This window comes from Callorhinus ursinus, unplaced genomic scaffold (assembly GCF_003265705.2).
Source record: "Callorhinus ursinus isolate GAN/ISIS: 27379988/994484 unplaced genomic scaffold, GSC_fseal_2.0 scaffold61, whole genome shotgun sequence".
NCBI lineage: Eukaryota > Metazoa > Chordata > Mammalia > Carnivora > Otariidae > Callorhinus > Callorhinus ursinus.
Genome location: NW_027397123.1, coordinates 284,183 through 304,381, shown reverse-complemented (window position 1 = coordinate 304,381; position 20,199 = coordinate 284,183). Strand labels below are relative to the sequence as shown.

At 54.9% G+C, this 20,199-nt stretch overlaps 2 protein-coding genes across 4 annotated transcripts; both read right to left on the bottom strand.

Moving 5' to 3' along the window:
* Window positions 1–5,492: 5,492 nt before the first annotated feature.
* Window positions 5,493–8,436, bottom strand: SERTAD1 (SERTA domain containing 1). The gene is made up of 2 exons (XM_025854337.2): window positions 8,279–8,436; window positions 5,493–6,604 (listed from the first exon to the last, which is right to left on the bottom strand). Exon 2 carries the CDS (start codon window positions 6,602–6,604, stop codon window positions 5,891–5,893), a length of 714 nt encoding a protein of 237 aa, XP_025710122.1. The 5' UTR covers window positions 8,279–8,436; the 3' UTR covers window positions 5,493–5,890.
* Window positions 8,437–14,829: 6,393 nt separating this feature from the next.
* SERTAD3 (SERTA domain containing 3) lies at window positions 14,830–18,353 on the bottom strand. Of its 3 annotated transcripts, none has more exons than XM_025854622.2 (3): window positions 18,042–18,353; window positions 16,240–16,445; window positions 14,830–16,093 (listed from the first exon to the last, which is right to left on the bottom strand). In XM_025854622.2, exon 3 carries the CDS (start codon window positions 16,085–16,087, stop codon window positions 15,491–15,493), a length of 597 nt encoding a protein of 198 aa, XP_025710407.1. In that variant the 5' UTR covers window positions 16,088–16,093; window positions 16,240–16,445; window positions 18,042–18,353; the 3' UTR covers window positions 14,830–15,490. The 3 variants fall into 3 exon arrangements, with proteins under 3 accessions (XP_025710407.1, XP_073741518.1, XP_025710406.1); XM_073885417.1 differs by having other exon boundaries at window positions 16,244–16,445; XM_025854621.2 differs by lacking the exon at window positions 16,240–16,445.
* Window positions 18,354–20,199: the final 1,846 nt, after the last annotated feature.

The window sequence follows — 20,199 nt, the reverse complement described above, 5'->3', positions numbered from 1 at the left end:
GCTGGGATGAAACCGGGGATTACCCCCAAAGTGCACGTCAGCAGCTTCTTTCCCATTGTCCAGCCAGACACGGCCACCAGGCCTTCACCTCAGTTGTCAAACTCGCCCCTCACACCGGTCCCCTGGCCCCTTGGTGGACCTGTACCCCACCCCACACCGAGAGTTTGGGGCCTACTCCTGAGGGCATAGGGGACCAGGAGCAGGTTGGCAGGATCCCAGAATGCTAGGGGCCTCCCCCCTTCTCTCCAAAATGCCCCCTGCCCACTCTCAGCCGCCAGGGAAGGCAGGAATGTGCTGAGCTCTGGGAAATGCTTTCCAGGCCTGGCAGCCACCAAGGGTTGGGGTGTGGCCAGGACTCCACCAGAATCCTTCTCCTGGGAAGGGTGGAAGGAACAGAGTGATCAGGGCGGCTGATGGGCCTGAGGAGACCCTCACCCCAGCGCATTCTCTCTGTCTCATTGATTCATTCAACCATTCGTGTGTTCGTTTATTCACTCAACACACACAGGCCCTGGGCGGCAGCCTCTTTGCTGGGCACTGGCAACACCGACAGACCTAAATTTACCAGGGGCAGGGGCAGGCTCAGGGAAGGATTTCTGGAAGACCCGACATCTGAAGTCAAACTGGTTGGTTGAGAAGGAGGGAGCCAGGTTAAAAAAAAAAAAGTGTAGGAAGAGGTTTCCAGGGAAAAGGACAAATGCAGGCAAAGTACGAGAGGGGAGAAAGGGAACGGTCTTTATCCAAGGTCAGCAGTCCGTGAGCATCTGGTCTGGTGTCCAACCCTATGCTGGATGGTGCCGAGGACACAGTGTGACTTAGATAGCCTGGGCCTGCTTTCACAGAGTTCACAGTCCAACAGGGAGACAGACCCAGAATGGCCAGGATTGTGATGAGAGAGTCGCAGGCAGAAAGGTCAGGGCCTTGATGGGGGAGCCCAGGAAAGGTGCCTGCTCCAGCCCAGCAAGGGAGGTCAGGGAAGGCTTCCTGGAGGAGGAGACATGTGAACTGAGACTTGAATGACCCACAGGAATCAGACAAGAGAGGAGGGAGAACAGTGTTATGGGCAGAGGGAACAGCCCATGCACAGGACCTGAATCCAGAGAGAGCTCAGCACATGTGAAATTTCTAAAAGTTGAGAACTGAGTCCTTGCTCATGGCTGGGTCCGCAGGGCTAAACATGCCATTTCCTCATATCTCCTCCTCATTTATACATTTATTCAGCAGCTATTCGCAGACACCTCTTCTGTATCCACCCCTGTGCCGTGTCACGGCAGTGACCATGCCCATGGCCTCAACAAGGCTCACAGTTGGGGGGTGGGGTATGGGGGCAGAGATTCAAGAAGTGCTCAGTGAAATGAGTGCATAATTCACACTGAGTTAAGCAGTATGAGGGACAGATCTAGGTCTACAAGAGGGGCCTGGCACTCTGGGACCATCAGAAAGGGCAGGGAGGGCTTCCTGGAGGAGGTGACATTTGAGCCGGCACCTGAAGGATACATAGGCATTCAAGCAAGGCTGCTGGGCAGGTTGGTGGATCAATGAGAGTGGGTTTCAAGGCGAGGGAACGGCCTGTGCCAGTGACCCCTTTGAGAAATCGGTGAACGTGAAGGAGGGAAAACTGAGGGGAGGCCCGTGGTCAGCAGCACCTGTGAGGCCTTGTGTGCCTCGTGCCTTCAGGAGGGACAGAGTCCAGTGGAGTTTTAAGTAGTCGAGGGTGGAAAGTCTGACTACAGGCCAGGCCAGAGTCGGGAAGAAAATCCTCTCTGCTCAGGGTCAGCCGGACAAGGGAGGCTGGTACGCACTCTTCTGTCTCTCTCTGCCTCTCAGAGCGCAGATACCCTTGAACGCAGGCCCCAGAGATTGGGAACAAGCATTCAGCCTTTTGCTATGTCAGCTGTGTTTTGTGGTTGCCCTTCGGTGGGTAGAAGGAAGCTTCTTTTCCTAGTTTGCTGTTTTGTCATGAAGGGTGTGTGTCTGTCTGTGTGTCTCTCTACCGCGCTCTGTTCCTCTCCTTGTCTCTGTCTCTCTCCGGGTGTCTGTCTCTCCCTTTCTCTGTCGCTCTCTCTGTGTCTCTCACTTTCCCTCTCCCGAGGGGGTGTGGCCATGGGAAGTTGAGTTTAGGGGGTGGCACCGTGTCCTGGTTCCGGCCAAGGTCACCTCAGTAAACACAGGACATCCTGTGGGGCCGGGGAAAGAGGTGGAAGCTTGTCCTCAGGGACCACCCTTTCCCACCGACTCGGAGCCAAGTGGCAGCCGGGTCCCCAGCGGTGCAGCCAAGATCTCCCTCCCTGCGTCCGAACCTCCCTACCAAGCTCCAGGCCCATGGGCCCAGCAATCCGATGCCTTCCCCTGGTCGTCCCCCGGAGCCCCTCTCAGCCCCTGTGTCCCTCTCTGGCTTCAGCACCAACCCCAGGCCTGCTTGTCCCCCTAGTCACCATCCCAGGGCAGCCCCACTGTTCCCCGCCTCCCCAGGTTAGAGCCCTGGGCCTCGTCCTAGGCCCCTGCCCCACTGAGGCTCATCAGTCCCAGAGCCCGTCCTCTTGGCGTGCCAAGCGCCTCTCCCCGTCCTCCCAACCACCCTGCCATGGGCGTGGTGTCCCTTCCCAGCCTCCCCTCAAGGCTCCCACTTCATCCACGTGGCAGCCAGAGGGATCCCTGCACTTCGTGACTCCCTTGTCCCTTAGCAGTAAAGTCCCTCCCCCAGGGCCTCTTGTGCGCTGGTCCCCCGCAGACCCTTCCAGCCTCATCACCTGCCTCACTGCTTCTCCCTCTTTCCAGCCAAACCCAGAGCTTCCAGATCCCTTAAAACATTGTAAAGTCCCTCTCGCCCTAGCTCTTGCTTGTGCTCTTCCCTCTGCCTAGAACACCCCCCTTCCCCCGGAACCACAGCCCTTGGAGGTGGGCATTGTTGCTATTCCAGTTGACAGATGAGCTCCCCGAGGCCCAGAGAAGTGAAGTGCCTTGCCTAGGGTCACACAGAATGGCAAAGCAGAGGTTCAAAGGCAGGTGGTCTGGCTTTGAAGCACCACCTCTGCTCAAAGGCTCATTGGGTCAATAATCATTGACTAAATGATTTCTGCACTGGGATTGTAGGTGCTCCGTAAATGTTCATTCAATGCATGAATGGGACAGTGTTGGAAGGCGGGCCTTGGAAGGGGCAGAGTTCGGATCTCAGAGGACTGAGATAGATTCTGAGGGCCTGGAGCCGAGGAGAGACGTGGTCAGGTTTGCCTTTTACATCGGGCCAGGCACGCAGTAGTTACTCATAAATCTTCGCTGAATGAAGGGAGGGAGAGAGGGGAAGGACAGCAAGGACAGCTCTCCCAGGTGTCCAAGGAGAGAGGTGGGTGTGTCATGGGGGTGTCCCCGTGAATGCCCCTGGAGGGGGAGCTAGCCTGGGGAGTGTCCTGGTGGGAGCACACAGAAGCTCTGTGAAAAGCAGTGCCAGGGCTGGCGGCTCAGCTAGGAATGGTGTGGGCTCTGGAATCTGCTGGCTGAGGTAGTGTGGCCTCTTGGGGTTGAGCCTGAGGGCGGAGGGGCACAGGAGAGCCAGGGAGCCTGCACAATCATCTGGGGCTCAGACTTGGGGAGGGTGGGGTAGGTCCTCAGGCGTGAGCTGCTCATAAACCTGAGGGTACCAGAGGGAAGGGACTAGCGCGGATCTAGCCCATATGGTGCGTTTATGCAAAAGGCCTGCCCCTTGCCCAAGGCCCTTGACCTCCATCTGCTGGGAAACTGTTGTAGTAAATATGTAAATGAATGGTGCCTGAAACATGCATGGTAGCCCCTTAAATATGGAGTTTATGTGCAGTGCACAACCTGTACAACTGTCTGCAGAGGCTCTGGGGAGAGGGGGCATCGCTGGCCAAGCAGGCACAGGGGCAGATGGGAGCCTCGTTGACAGATGGGTAGGCTGTCTGCACCAGCATGTATCACAGATTATCCCCCAATTTGGCACCAGAGACATCAGAAACAGGCTCCCAGAGTGTTGTAAACAGAGGGCATTGCTGACCTCACACTGGGGGGCCTCCCTGACCACACGACAGACCTCAAGGGAACCTAAGGCAGTGGCATCTCAGACCCCCAGACTGAGCACCAGGGGGCATTGCTGAGCCCAACACCCAAACTCCCAAGGTCTGGGTTCGGGTCAAAACTGAGTCTGAGTCCCAGTGCCCAGGAGCTGGAGTCCCCAGGTGTTGGAGTCGGGCACCGGAAGACCCTCAGCCACCGCACAAGCTCGCTTTGGGCCACTTCCACTTCCCCTCCCTGGGCCGCCTCATCCACTTCCAGAAATGGGCACAACTTCCTCTCCTCCTCCAGGAAGCTCCACTCTGCCCGCCCCTTCCCGGCCCAAGGGGCCGCCGAAGCTGCCCGCCTCCCCCAGTTCCTCCCCAGTTTCAGCCTCCCCGGAGCTTCCGGCCGGAGGGGAGGCCCCGGGGCCCAACGATTTTGGTGTCCTCTCGCCGGCGTCTGCCGCCTTCGAGGCCCTGCTGGCTCCGTAGGTCACTGTCCGGCCCTCTGCTCTTCCCTGTCCCCTCCCCCCCCCCGCCGCCTCCGCCCCCCCGCAGCTTTCACCGTGCCCCTCCCCCCGCCCGCACCCGGGGCGCTGCCCTGCCCCCACGGCCGCCAGGAAGGACGCCGCCTGGGTCCCGTGCCAGGCCTCTGAGTGTGCGGCCCCTCCCAGCCGGGCCAGGAATGCGGCTGGACCGCGGGGGCGGCGCAGACACCCGGCGCGCAGGCCAGCCCGATCCCACAGGCAGTCGGGCAGGTGGCCCCGGCTCGCCGGCTCGGCGGGGCCTGGCTTTCTTCTAGAAGGAAAGCAGGACCGCCTGCGTTGCAGTCAAGCCACTAAACCCGGTGGCTTTATTTCAGAGCCCCCCTCCAAGTTGCCCTATCCCCTGACCAAAGACAGATTTGAGACCGACGGGATTTTTTTTTTTAACTTGCTGGAGTCTCCTTGTCTTTCCCCTAGAGAGCTGGCTCTCCATGCTCTTTGGAGAGGCTCCATCCAGCTTCCAGCTTTGGGCTCTTCTTTCTGGCTCATCCTGAAAGCTCCCTTTTACCCCCATCCCCAGCCCCAAGATACACAGGTAGACTCCAGGCACAAGGACATGATTTCAAATAACCTGGGGCTCCACCACCACCATTATGTACACATTGGGCACATCACGGAAACCTGGCTGAGTACGTTCTGGGGGTTTTCTAGAGGGCCAGTTACCAGAGCTAATTGATCTGCTTATCAGACCAATATAAAGCAGTGAAGTTCATGGTTTGAAACCCACCTCCTCAAGTGATGACCTTTTGGAGCTTCAGGTTTCTGGGCTGTCAAGCGGGGATAGTAATCGTGCCCATGTTGTTTGGGGGATGGGAAGGGTTAACACACTTCATAAGTGCTTAGCACTGTGCCAGGTGCCCAGGCCCCGCTCACTCAACGTTGGAGGTTATTATGTCACCCTTGCCTTAGCCCAGAGACAAAGCGCACAGACTTGAAATTTCCCAGGACTGGTTTTAATTTCCATAAAATGGTGCGGTCTCTTCCCACATCAGGGAAGAGATCCCACCAACCGGCTGGGAGGGGCCGCACACTTCAGGGAAAAGAGTCTTCCCAGGATCCAACCCCTGGGGATTCAGTCCAGCACAGGGCCTGGTCCAAATCACTTTCCAGCCACCAGGCTGGAGGCTGAGGATAGCCTCCCATCCTCAGGGCCAATCCCAGACTCCCCTCATGAGTCCTAGACAAGAGGACGGAGATGGAGTGGCTCAGGACTGGATTCTGTCTCTCCAAAGCCCCTCTCTCTGTTCCAGGGAAGCCAGCTGTGTCTTTCCAAGGAGAGTTGGTCCAGCCACCAGGCTCAGTTTGGACACCAGACCACCATCCCCGCTGTGGGGGTCAGCGCCCCGGACCCGGCGGCCGCTCCAGGGCCTGTGTGCCCACCAACACGTCCAGGAGGTAGTCCAGTTCGGCCTCATCGAGCTCCAGAGCCTCCTCCTTGCCAGGCCCATCCTCAGGGCCAGGTTTGAGGCCCTCGGAGGCTGGTGCCCAAAGTTCGCTGTCATACATAGAGGTGTCGATGTCCTCAAACAGGCCCTCAAGCTCATCGTCCAGCAGACAGCCAGTGGCTGGGCCCAGCAGGTCCAAGGCACCCAGGCTGGGGGGGGATCCCCCCGTGGGGCGGCCTGGGGGCCCCTCATCCACCAAGGGCTGGGGGGCCTGGCTCAGGCCCTCGATATGGCTGAGGTCCTCCAGCAGGCTGGCCATGGAGGCCGAGAGGGCGGCGTCGGAGCTGGCCAGCAGGCTGTCAGCCACACAAGGGGCCGCAGGTGGGCTGGGCACAGGTGGCAGGGTCGGTTCGGGCGCCATGGATGCCTGGATGCGCCGCAGCGTGTTGACTACCAGAACCAGGTGCCGCAGGTCCGGCTCACCCTGCCGCAGGCTGTGGTGGAGCTTGAGCACCGAAAGGTCAAAGAGGGAACTGGAGGCCGCGGCTGGGGGGGCCTGTGCCGCTGCTGGGAGGCTGGGATCCAGCCACCAGGCGTCCGCTGCCAGGGTTTCCTTCTCCTGCTCCTCCTCCCGCTTGCGCTTCAGACCTTTGCTCAGCATCATCTGCAGGGAGGAAGGAGTCACTCAGTTATAGAAAGTCAAAGTGAAGTTCAAACCCTGGCTCTGAGAACTGATGTCTGGTGGGATCTTGGGCAGACCATTTAATTTCCTGAGCCTATGCTTTCTTAGGGAAACTTTAAGATACGAATGATAATAGTCATCTACTTCATAGAGTTGTTTTATGGAATCAGTGGGATAATGTACAAAAAAGCACTTATAACACTGTAACTCTTCTGATTAACAAGTATTCTTCATAGCTATTATTATGTATTTCTTCAGCAAACCAGGTGAAACGCCCAATATTCAACCTTTTTTTTTAACCCATGAAAACAGCTATTTCACATAGTTTAACATTTATTGAGTGTCTACTACCCATCAGACAAATAAATACAGGAAATGTACAGATGGTGCTAGGAAGATACTAAGAGGTTCTGGGAGTGGTCAGGGAAGGCTCCTGTGAGGACGTGACATTTGAGCTGAGCCCTCAAGCAGGAGAAGGAGTCAGCCACGGAAGAACCAGGGAAGCATTCAGGGAAGAGAGAAGAACAACAAAGGCAAAGAGAGACCCGGAGGCTGGATGAGCTTGAACTGAAAAAAACAAAAACAAAAAAGAAAAAAACAAACCCAAAACACCAGTGTGGTCAGCGTGCACAGAGTGACGCAGGAGGGGATGGGGTTTGGAGAGCAAGCAGGGGCAAGGAGTTGGGATTGCACTGTGAGTGTCATTGAAGGATTCTGAGCAGGGAATAGAGTGGCGTTGTGAAATGATTAGGTTTCCAGAAGATCCCCCTCGGCTGCTTCGAGGAAGATGAGGGTGTAAGGAAGGGAGACCGAGGAAGAGCGTGGTCCTGGGCTCCATTCAGAGGCTACTGCACTCTGGGGAGGGTATGATGGTGGCTTGGAGTAGAAGGTGGTTGGCAGTGGACTTGGAAGGAAGTTGGTTGATTCAGGATTTATTTGGGAGGCAGAGTAGACAGAGCTTGCCGGGAAATCCTGACGGGCACCGGGGGTCACTGAGAGAACTTTGAGGACCCACACTTTCCCCGCGTAGGGGCTCCTGGAGGTCTGGACTTTTTTGAGTCTGGAAGCTTGCAGGATCCAGTCCCCGGGCCCTTGCCCAACAGGACCTTAAGAGTGACCCCTCACACTACTCAAAACGGTCCTCGCCTCCTTCCGCGAAGACCAGGGAGTCCAGAACCGCAGGAATTCAGCCCCCACCCGAACTCCGCCCCCCGGTCCCGGCGCCCCCTAGCGGCACCAGGACGGGTTTCCCCGGGGATCCGGCCCCTCCGACCCCGGGGACCCTGGACACTGCCCGATGCCCTGGCTATCGCTCCTGCCTACCCCCGAGGGCCGTGCGGGCCGGGATCCCCGGAGGGCTCTTCTGCCCTCTCGGCCCGTGCTCGCTTCCGGCAGGCAGTGGAGGCGGCTCCTCCCGAAGCGGCGGCGGCGGGGGCGGGTGAGTCACGCAGCCGGAGCCAGAGAGCCGGCGCCTCCGCCCCCTTCCCGGGCTGCGGCGTGATTCACCCAGCCCGGCCGGGCGGCACTTAGGGGCCCGCGCATCTCGATCCCGGGCAGCCTCTGCGCTCACCGGCCGGACCCGGGGATCGAACCTGCCAAACGACCCCGCCGCGGCTTTCCCTTCTCTCCTCAGGCCCCTTCACTTCATTTACATACCTAGCTCACCCGCTGCCAATCAGAACGAAGAGGGACCCACGCGCAGCCAATCAGGAAACGGCGACGGAAGCATCGCTCGCTCGCTCTCCTTCAGCAACCGGCGCCTGGGTCGGGAGACGCAGTTCTGACTCCAGCGCACGACTCCAGGCTCCTGACTCCTCTTAACTACCGCCCACTCTCGTAGTGTCCCCGCCCTCCACCCGGGGATTGGCCTTGGACGGTGATGGGCGGAGCCTGTAGGGGGAATGTTCGAAGGGAGGGGAGGGTGGCTTCACGGCGCATGCCCGGCGACTGCGTGAGGGGACCGGGACAGGTGGGTTGGCTGTTTTCGCTGCGGGACAGTGGCGGGGAGGGGTTTCTTGCTTCTCAAGGTGGGGACCCCTCACACCTGCCCAGACACTTGCCAAAACCAAGCAGTTGAGCTCCTTACAGACCCAACCCTGACAGGGGTCTGCACTCGAAGCCGGATAGGCATGGGTTCAGATTCTGCCCATTACCAAGATCGATGTGCGATCTGGGAAAAATGCTTGGACTTCTCTGAGCCACACGAAGCCTGTTAAATGGGCATCTTCTTGCCTACCTCTTGAGAGTTAGGAAAATTAAAATGAGGTTGCGTCTGTGAGAGCACTATAGCACACTGAGCAAATGCGGGGCAGTTGGACTCAATGGTGGTTACAGGAGGGGGAGGAGGAGCGGGCGGGGTAGGAGTGGAGCCATCGGTGTCACGTCCTGGGCTCCATTCCCTAAGTAGCTGTGCGATTTTGGGCCAGTGTTTTAATCCCCTAGGGTCTCAGCTTCCTCACCTTTTAAAAATGAGATTATTTTGAGGATTAAAAAGGATAATCGCACAGTGCCGCCAGGCTGGCTCAGTCGGAGGAGCCTGCGACTCTTGATATCCGAGTTGTGAGTTCAAGCCCCTCGTTGGGTGTAGAAATTACTTAAAAATAAGATCTAAAAGACAAAAGAAAAGAGTAATTGCACAAAATGCTCAGAATGGTGCACAACATGTCCTTTTGTTGGTGGTAATAGCTGTTGTGGTTATAACACAGGCGCTTAGATTAAGGCGGACACATGGGGTTGGGTGTAGGTAGACAGGAGTTTAACACTTGTCTGATAAACTGACAATGGGGCTTAGCTTCTCCAAGTAGCTCATTTGCTAACTTTTCTGGAGTTGTGGGAAGAACTATTATGAGTAAAGCTCCTGGCCAAAGTAAGCTCCAGAAAATGCTAACCTATACTAGTTGATTCAGGCAGCAGTTATCAATGGATGTTCAAACCTTAGGGTGAAAGGTTAACAGGATTTTGGCAGGCTCCTACACATTCCCCCACAGGTTACTTGCTAACTGCCAAGGGGGAAATACCCTTTTATGGTGTGGAGATGTGGTGCTCACCACCTTAACCATGTAAAGAAACTCTGCATCCACAGTCATGGGACACCCTGACATTGGGTGCCACCTGATATGATGCATTAGGAAGTACACAACATTCCCTGTGGTGCCTCCCTGTTAAATTTCATAAACTGAATCTCACGAAGCCTCTAGACCTAACATTCAGCTTACAGGAAACAGAGAGGAACAAATTAAACATGAACACAATCAGGCAAAGACAGAATGTGGGACATCTGCAAGCACAACTGGGCTGTGCCACCAAAAATTCAATTTTGAGAAAACAGAAAAAGGGATTGGTGGGGTTGATGGTGGAGAACTTTCTGGAATGAAAGTTACTATATAATTTCGTTATTACAACCAAATAAGCATATGAACCCTCACTGAATCCTGATTTGGGGAGGGGGATACAGCTACAAAAGATATCCGTGGGGGCGCCTGGGTGGCTCAGTCAGTTAAGCGTCTGCCTTCAGCTCAGTTCATGATCTCAGGGTCCTGGGATCCAGCCCGCATTGGGCTTCCTGCTCAGTGGGGAAGCCTGTTTCTCCCTCTGCCTCTCCCGCAGCTCATGCTCTCTCTCTCAAATAAGTAAATAATAAAATAAAATCTTGAAAAACAAAAAAGAAATGCCTGCTGAGCCATTAGGGGTAGAATGTTAAGATATCTACAATCCACTTTCCAATGGTTCAGCAAAAGAAAAAATATACATATGCATATATACATATGTAGATAAAGGAAACACAATATTAACAAATCTAGGCGGGAGGGTATACAGGCGCTCAGAATACATTTTCCCCCCATCTTTTCTATATGCTTAAATTTTTTCCATAATAAAAAGAGGGTAAAATTCTAATTAGAACCGGCCCCTGCCAGGCAAATTCACATAATTTTCCCTATAACCTATTCTTATGGACTGGAGAGAAAAAAGGAGGCTCTGAGTCTCCAAGTGGCTTGCTCCAGATCACATGCTGGAGAGCTCATAGGAATCTCAAGAGCTTGATCAACCTGTATTTATTGAGCACCTACTATATTATGGGCACCGTTGTAGACACTAGGGGTACAGCACTGGATAAGCCTCATACGGTCTCTCTTTTCATGGATCAGGGGAGGAGGTAAACAGAGAAAAGAAGTATGACAAAAACATTCATGGATCGAACACCTTCTGTGTGCCAAGCACTGTTGTAGGCATTGATGATAGGCAGTAAGACTATAGACAAAAATCCCTGATGTGAGGGGGGTGGACAATACACTTAAAATAATAAAGAAATAATTTAGTGTCTTAGAAGGTGACAAGTGAAAAGGAGAAGAATAAAGCAGAGCAGGAGGAGAGGAATGAAAGGACCTGCGGTGTAGATAGGGTACTGGGTGCTGGTAGAAAGTTCCCTGAGTAGACCCGATGAAATGAGAGAGGTAGTAGTAAAGCTCTGGGAGAAGAATGCTCCAGCCAGAGGGTTAGGGCCAATGCAAAGGCCCTGAGGACGTTGTCTGCCAGGCAGCGAGGCCAGTGTAGCTTGGGGTGGGTCAGAGAAGCTTTCAGGCCGTTTAGAGCCCTGTACGGAACGCTATGTTTTATTCCGAATGGGATGAGACCCTGGACGATGAATAAACGAGGAAGATAATTTCGGCCTCTGTTCAGTGCCTTGAAGAAAACAAAATAGGACGGGATAATAGGGAGGCCTGTGCCAGGGTGGTCCAGGAGAGCGTCCCTGAGGAGGTGACCCTGGAGCTGAGACCAGAAAGAGCAGAAGGAGCCAGGAATTCAAAGGGGTGGGGGAAGGGAGAGGGAGAGAGATCAGGCTTGGGAAATGAAACCAGAAGCAAGCCACCGGGGCCTGCAGGCCTGGGGAGGAGCCTCCGCCCGCGGGGGAGGGGGAGGGGAGGGGGCGCCCCGCCCCCAGCCGGCCGCCCCACCCGGTCGCCCCACCCGGCCTCTGGGGAGGGAGCAGGCGCCGGGCCGGCTCCCGCCGCCGACGCCTCCGGGGTATTCCGCCGCCCCGCCCGCTCGGGGTGGGGGGTGGGCAGGTGGGAGGGGCCTGGCCCGCCAGCCACGCCCCGCGGCGGCCGCGCCCCATCCCCCCACCGGGGGCCGGAGGAGGGCAGTTTGGGGAAGGTGGACTCTGCCCTCAGACCCGGTCCCTCTGCGGGCCAGCCTTTCTATTTCTCTCATCAGTTCTTTAACCGGGCAGGAGCTGGGCCTCTCTGAGCCTCAGTTTGTTTATCTGGAAAGTGGGGGAGCTCCTTATACTGCCCTCACGGTGGTACTAGCAAGCTACACGATTCCTTTTCACTCGGTTATCTGTAAGGCAAAGAGGGCCTCTTAAAAGGTGAGTCAGGTCTCATCCCTGCTCTGCTCAGCAGCCTTCCATGGCTTCCATCTCATTCGGTAAAGCTCGGTCCTTCACTTCATGTCCCAGGATGCTCTCTTCTTGTACACCCTGCTCCAGCTACACTGACCTCTTCGGGGTCCCGCAAACACTCCACTCATGCTCTGACCTCAGGGCCTTTGCGCTAGCTGTCACCTCTGACAGGATCGTTCCCTCCGCCCCAACCCCGACTGACATGACTCACTTCTCACCTCCTTCAGGGTCTTTACTCCAATGTCACCTTGTCAGTGAGGCCTTCTCTGGCCATCCCATTGAAATAACAATGCCCCGGGGCGCCTGGGTGGCTCAGTCATTAAGCGTTCTGCCTTCGGCTCAGGTCATGATCCCAGGGTCCTATGATTGAGCCCCACATCGGGCTCCTTGCTCGGCGGGAAGTCTGCTTCTCCCTCTCCCCACTCTCCCTGCTTGTGTCTCTCTGTCAGATAAATAAAATCTTAAAAAAAAAAAAAAAAAGAAAGAAATAACAACACCCCAGCCACTTTCTTGCTTTCTTTTTCTCTACAGTATCACCTCCTAACAGACTGCATATTTTACTCATTTTTCTATGTATTTCGGCCTTCCCCAACTACGCTGTGTGAGAACAGGAGCTGTCTATTTTATTCCTGTGCCTGGAAGAGTACCAGGCCCACAGTAGGCACTCAATAAATGTAAGCAATTATTGGAATCCTTGGGGTACATCGGGTCCTCCTTTTCGTGGTTTACACAGTTGCTCGGTGAGGTAGGTACTACCGGAGGCCTGAGGTTGGGACATGCTGGTGTCTTCAAAGAACTGTAGAGAATGGTATAGCTGGAGCACAGGAGTGGCAGGGAGCGGGTAGCGTGAGGAAGATGAATGCAGAGAGGTAAGAGGGAGGGTTGACCGTTGCAAGGTCGGGAGTTCATTTTTTCAACAATAGAGAAAAAACCAACAACATTGTTTTTGAGTGCACGCCTGTACTGAGCATAGTTCTATGCACTGGGGCATAGAGCTGGGCTAGGACCAGCAAAATCCCTCCCTCTCAGAGTTGCTAATAGACCAGAAGGCTAACCATAAACAGGTAATAAATAACTTGAGATAGGATAGGTGCTACTAAGAAAATCAAATAGATTGTGGTGGGGGGATGTGCACCTGGATGTGTTGAGCTACGCAAGGTAGGGAAGACAACTCTGAGAAGGGGACATTTGGATTGGTGAAGCTGTAGGAGAAATGTCCTCTGGGCCGTTAACAAGTGCAAAGATCCTGGGGCGAATGAGTTTGGGATGAAATGAGACCAGTGTGACTGGAGGTGAGGAAGAGTGGGAGATTCAGTTGTGAAGTTAGGAGCAAGATTGCCAGGTCTTACAGGCCTTGGTGAAGTTCAGGTTTTATTCTGGGTATAAGTCACTGAGAGTTTTAAGTAGGGATAAGATATGATCCAATGGGCATTTATACCGAGATGTGAAACACATGTGCCTTGAGCTTCTCGTGACCATCTCTTCTCGATGTTGATTGGCACCCATTGGTCAACTACCCCACTGCTTTCAAATTTAGATGCGAAGCCCCTCTGGGCAAGAATCTTGGCTTTGGGCCAGAAAGCCCAGGCAAAATCCCCCTCCTTTCCTGGCCTGTGGACTCCACCCTGATGCGGTTCCTCTTTGCAGACCTTCCAGAAAAGTCCCTAAAGCTGTGTAAACTCACCTGCTGAGTCTTCAAAGGTCTTTGCAGACTTAGCCAGTACAGCAATATATCACATTGCACCTTCCCAGGCCTCCCTCTTTTCTCCACTCACCAGCCTGGGCTTGTACCTCCTAAATAAACCCTTAGCACTGTAACTTCAGCCTAGTCAAGTTTTCTAGAAAGATCTTTTTTTTAATAGTTTTTTTTAAATGTTTTTTTTTTTTTTTGAGAGAAAGAGGAAGAGAGCACACAAACGGGGAGTGGGAGGAGAGGGAGAAGTAGGCTCCCCGCGGAGCAGGGAGCCCTACTCAGCTCAGTCCCAGGACCCCAAGATCATGACCTGAGCTGAGGGCAGACGCTTAACCAACTGAGCCATCCAGGCGCCCCTAAAAAGATCTACACTTAATGCTGGCTATGTCTGGGCATTTTCTTTCCCCTCTGGACCTCAGCAATACCTTGCATACAATTTTAAGTGCTAAGAGTGACCTATCCTTTTGGTAATTCATGGGACTCAGTTCCTCCCTCCTGTGTGCACCCATGTGGCTAGGGAATCTAAGTTTACCAGGAAGCAAAAACACAAATAGTTAAGAACCAGTGTCTGGGGGTGCCTGGGTGGCTCAGTCACTGGGCAGGCATCTGCCTTCGGCTCAGGTCATGATCCCAGGGGCATGGGATCGAGCCCCGCATCAGGCTCCCTGCTCAGCAGGAAGCCTGCTTCTCCCTCTCCCACTCCCCCTACTTGTGTCCCCTCTCTCGCTGTCTCTCTCTGCCAAATAAATAAAATCTAAAAAAAAAAAAAAAATCTTAAAAACAAACCAACCAACCAGTGTCTGGAGGCCAACTTAAAAGAGTCCTAGCTCCCTGGTCCTTGCTTTTCTTGTGGTGTGACAGGGAGCAAGTGATTTGGCCCCTCTGAACTTGAGGTTCCTCCTATGTAAAGCCTGTTAACAGAATTCTATTTTATCATGAAGATCAAATGACTTAATTCAAACAAAGTAGATAAAATAGTACTCTTAACAAGTACTCAGTAATTATTATGTTTAATAATACGCCTGCCCCGACTTTGGCAGGTAAGGGGTGCAGGTAGGGAACTTACCAGGCCCCTCCCAGTGACCCACTGAAATTTAGAAACTTTAGGCAACACCATCCCTTCCAAAATACTTTTATTAAAAAAAAAGTCATTACAAACAAGCAAAAAACAAAAAACAAACAAAACCCACCACAAAACCCGCCTTTCTTTTAAATAATGCGTAATGGAGCAGTTTGGTTTCCACCCTATTGCACGTGGTCCGGCCTGGTCATGAATCAGGAGACTGCTGGGACTGGGGTCTTGCCAAAGAGGTGGGGTTCAACCTTGGGGGAGGAGGCCAGCCCCTCCTGCTCCCTTGAGGTGCAAGAGGCAAAGTCTGAGTTCCCATAGCAACCAGGCAGCACATCCCTGTCATCCTCTGACAGGCCCAGCTTTATCTTCCCTGAGGCCCCAGTGGTCACAAGGGGAGTAGGAACTGGAGGGAAAGGCAGAAGAAATGTGGGAAGTGGGAAATCAGACTCCCAGAAACAGAGTCACGTTAAGGCATTTGGAACAGATAAATTAATTCAGGAAGACCCACCTTCACAGAAGGCTGTGGTAACCAGACACACACACACATGCAAGACGGTTTGTGGAACCCTGAAATGGGAGGAAAGGAGGCCATAGTCACTGCTTAGAGACCCCACCAAACACACATACATACACACACACACACACAGAGTTGCATCCAGGGATCCAGCCCACCGAGGCTGAGATGAGGAAAGAGCCCCCAAAGTTTTAGGATCCCAAAATGATTTCCATAATGTGATCTAGTTCATTCCACTCCCAGGACCCTGGGGCACAGAAGAGGTTGTGAGGGGGCTCCGGTGGGGCAAGTGCAGGCTCCTTCTCTACTGCAGATGTGTCAATGTCCAGAAAAAAGTCATCCAGACCAGAGTCCCCCAGGTACCGGGAGCTCAGAGCTTCTAAGAAGACTGGATCAGGCTGGGGCAGCCCTTCGTTCTGGGGTCCTGGGGGAGCCACTGGATTCTGAGGGGGCTCCGTCTCATCCATGGACGTCTCCAATTCCCTGAGAATAGAGCCGATGGTGGCTGACAGGGAGAAGTCCTCCTCGCCCAGGAAGAGGGGCTCAGGGGGCAGAACAGGTGCTGGAGCCAGGCACAGGGCGGCCTGGAGCTGCTGCAGGGTATTGTGGATAAGAACGTGCCTGCGTAGGCTCGGCGCTCGGGGACCCAGGCTTCGCTGGACTTTGTCTAACGAGATTCGAAGCAGGGCTTGCTGGTAGCTCCGCAGGCCTGCTGGACCCCAGTCCCACTTCTCATCCTCCTCTTCCTCCTCCAAATCTGAGTGTTTCCTCTTCAAGCCTCCTACCATGGTGCCCTATAGAGAGAAGAGGGGCAAGTCAGACGCAGCGGGGCTAGTTCAAATCCCAAATCTGTAAAATGGACATAATACGAATCCCACAGGGCTGAGGAGGAGAAAACACGATCTGGACCGAAACATAGCTGGGTTCGCATCCCGCTTACTTGCCTGTGTGGCCTTGAATAGTGAATTTGCCTCCTTGAGACACAATACTCATTTCTTCAAAAGTGTCACATATGACAGGTGTGGAGTACAGGGACCTGGGCTGGAGGCAGGGCAACTTGGGTTTGAACTCTGCCTTTGACACTGCTCAGCCGTTTGATCTTTGTCAGTTATGAGACACTGCCTCTCTGGGGCTCAGTTTCCTCATCTGTAAAGTGAGGACTGTAAAATTTCTTACCATATTCTCAAGGAGATCCCACGTGTAAAATATGCATGGGGCCCATCTAGTTAACCTTAACGAACAAGAATTTAATTGCCATTTATTCATTCAATATTTTTACCTATCGACTGTCTACTATATTCGAGCCACCTGGAGCCCTGTTAGGACACCTATTTGTAGAGACTCTTCTTTCACAGGGATGATTATTTTTCTTCTTTTCAGATTTTTTTAAAACTTATTTGAGAGAGAGCACAAGTGGAGGGGAGGAGCAGAGGGAGTGGGAGAAGCAGACTCCCCACTGAGTGCGGAATTGTAAGTGGGGCTCTATCCCAGGACCCCGGGATCACGACCTGAGCCGAAGGCAGCCGCTTAACTGACTGAGCCACCCAGGCGCCCCAGGGAGTGTATTTCTTTTCATGCCCTCTTCCTAACGCACTGGAAGCACACCCAAGAGCTGGGAAAGAGCCTCCCTCCTTCTCTCTGCCGCTCCTTCGGCTTTCCCCAAAGCGTGCCCCACGAGAAAAGTCGCTAAAACTCGACTCCTGCCAGGCTCCGCCCTCTCCATGGATCTCCATTCAGCATCCAGGCAGGCAACAACTTAGCCCAGGGGCTTCTGGGAAATGTGGGCCAATAGCCGTCCGGCACGTGCCCTGACATTGAGCATGCACTACAATCCCCAGAGGGCTCCGCACGCCAGAGGGAGCAACCTCCCCCGCCCTCCCTCAGGGCATGCGCATAGGGCCCGAAGCCGGTGGGGGAAGGGAACCCGGACTTCCAGCTGCCCGGCGCCTGCCGAGCCCCGCCCTCCGCTGCCTCCAGGGCGGCGGGTCTGAGCTCCACGCCTGGGACGCCCCTCCCCCACCCCAGACTCCGGCCCTAAAACTGCTTTTTCCCGGTCCTTCGGACCCCAAGAAGGCCCTAGATTCTTCCCCAAAACTGCTGTCGGGTCCAGAGACTCAGGCCCCAACACATGGCTCAAAAACTACAAATGCTCTCCGATCTACTCCGTTCGGGTTACTGATTTTGATGCCCTCACCCGTCAACTTTCCCCTATTCTCCCGTCTTTCAAACGCCGTTTGACTTCACCTCCCAACTCTCCCTCTGACTCCAAGACCTGAACATGGGACTCTCCCCAGCACCTCCTCTCCTCCACCGCGTCTCCCTCACCAAGATTCCTTGCACGTAGTTTTCTCGCTTTTCCAAATGCCCGGGATCCCAGCCCCAAGCCCTCACACCTTTTCCAGAGCACTGGAGCCCCGAATTCAACCCGCTCGGGAGACGCGAATTGTCCCAATCTTTAGATTTCCTGCCCCAGAAGTTGCTTCCTTGGTTCTCTCGCTTCTCCAAACACCCCATGTCCCAGCTTCAAACTCCGTCCACTTGAAGATCCTGCCCCAACAACTTCGCCTTCAGTCCGGGACCTTGAATTCAGTCTCCAGTCCCCAAACCCCACCAACCCTATCAGTCACCCTTATTTGCACCCCCTACCCACGCCCAGACCCCGCCTCCACAACTCTCGGGGGGCGCGCCTCCACCTCCCCTAACCCAAGGCAAATCTCAAGCCGGGTGGCTTCTCTCTCTCACCTTAGCTGCCAGGTTCAAAATGACCAAGTCCTGGAACGTCCGCAGCTTCACGACCCCACACCAGTGCTGAGCAGGAACCTCGCTCACCTCCCCAGGGCCTCTCGGTTTGGCCTCCGGCCCACCTAGCTCCGCCCCGGAGCCGAAGCGCGAGCATGATTGGCTGGAGTCCTGCCCGCCGCGGGGCGAGGATTGGCTGGGTGGAGCCACCGGTCCGTCGCTAGGAGACGCCGGACCCGCCCTCCCTTTCCTTACACCCGGGACCTTTTAAAGGATTCCGACTCGCCCGGGGGCGGGGCCACGTTTCGAAGGTGGAGGGTGGCGAGGACGTCAGAACCGTTTCCTTCAACTCAGCCACTGTCCTCTCTCCAAAATTGTCAGCATTGCTTTCTGCGATCCCTTTATGCCAGGTGAGGACCCTGTAGCGGGAGGGGCTTGATACGCCCCTCCCCACCCCGCTTTCCGGGCGGGTGGGGCTGAGCCCCTCGCGGAGGCCGCGCCCCCGGGGTTCCGAGGGCGGACGCTGCGGGCCGGAGGATGACGCAGCTGAAGACCTGCCAATGGTTCGGCGCGGCCTACGTTGCCTGGGCGATCGCAGCCGGGTTTCTGTCTTCCTAACCCCCAGACACTGTGCCCCGCGGCCCCTTCTTAATCCTCAGGACTTCTCTGCACGCCCTGTGGTGGTCTCTCCTGCACCCCACCCCCACCCCGGCGCCCTATCCTTCCTCTCAGGCAGGATGGCATCTCCACTGCTGGGAACTCGTTCCTCGGTCGCCAAGGCCCTGGGGACAAAGTCCCAGCTCCTCCCCTTTTGCCACAAAGCCCTTCACGGTCTGGCCTGATGCACGCTCCTCCTGGCTCCCTGTGATCCGGCCCCACTGGTTGACTTAGTTTTTCCAAAATGACTTCACGTGCCCGCCGCCACCATAAACGCTGAGATTTTTGTCTTGTCTTTTTCCCTGCCTTATCCCTAATGTTTTAGGTACCGTCGCAAGTACTCAAAAATGACAATAAAGGGCCTCTGGATCTTTAAACTTGTTTCCCCATCCTGAAATACACCTTCAGTTCCCAGGCTGCCTCTCGCCAGAACTCATCTCAAAACTTTCCTCCTCTCAGAAGCCCTCCCTTGATGCTCCAGAGCGGGTGAGGGTCCATTCCATGGTGTCCTGGGCTTCCTCCCGTGATGGCCCTGACTCCTCTGCCCTTGCCTCCCAATCCTGGCCCTGTGCACTCGAGGTCGGGACTGTGGACCCTTGGAGGGCAGGTACCAACCAAGGCTATCTTGGTCACCCAGGGCTTGGTCCATAGCATCACCTAGCACGTGGCTGGACACAAAGAAGGCACCCAGTGAAAAGTTCTGTAAATGCCCAATATGACAGAAAGAGGGCAGGAAAACAAAAACAACAGTGCTAGTGCCCTGAAAGCCTGAATCAGTAGTGCCCCACCCCCACAAGTTTCACCAAGAGGAGTGGGGAGGCAGATTTCTGCAGGTGACCCCTGGGAAGGGAGGTTAAAGTTCTTCAGACCCGTTCTCATTGGTTGGAACTTGCCACCAGTCATCCCTGCTTGCAGAAGCAATATAGGAATGGAATGGATTTTTGGGGGGGGGGGGGGGGGGAAATTAAAAGGTTGGGGGGGGGGGGGGGGGGGGCTGGAAGCAGGAAGAGAGGAGGGGCTCACCCAGACCTGGGAAAGGTGTCTCTGGGGAACATGGGCAGGGGACAGTAGATTATCAAAGAGGAACATGATTAGGAAGGGACCATTCTTCCCCCTTCCCCCTCCCGAACCTGCCCCTCTTCCAGGGCCCCCATCTCAGACTGGCCCCACCATAACCCCATCTCCAGGTTCTAGCTCTGTGCTTCTTCCTGGATGCCTCTCCCGCTGCCCGCCCCCCCCATCATGGACTGTCCACTCCGCTCACACCCACTCTCTTGCCCCGCTTAAGGCCTCTGTCTTGGTACCCTGGGGCTCCAGGGCCTGCTCTTGCAGGACTTTGATCCACATTCACCCAGCAGCCAAGGGCAGCTTCATAAAATACAAACCTGACTGTGCCCCCTCCCCGCGTCTCTCCTGCTCCGCTCCGTGCACAGAACCTCAGAATAAAGCTCAAGCTTTTTACAATGATTCTGCACAGTTTAGCTTCCATGTAACAGCCTCTTGG

Excerpts from the sequence above, each read along its gene's own strand:
- SERTAD1 (XM_025854337.2), bottom strand. The coding sequence starts at position 6,604 with ATGATGCTGAGCAAAGGTCTGAAGCGCAAGCGGGAGGAGGAGCAGGAG.
- SERTAD3 (XM_025854622.2), bottom strand. The coding sequence starts at position 16,087 with ATGGTAGGAGGCTTGAAGAGGAAACACTCAGATTTGGAGGAGGAAGAG.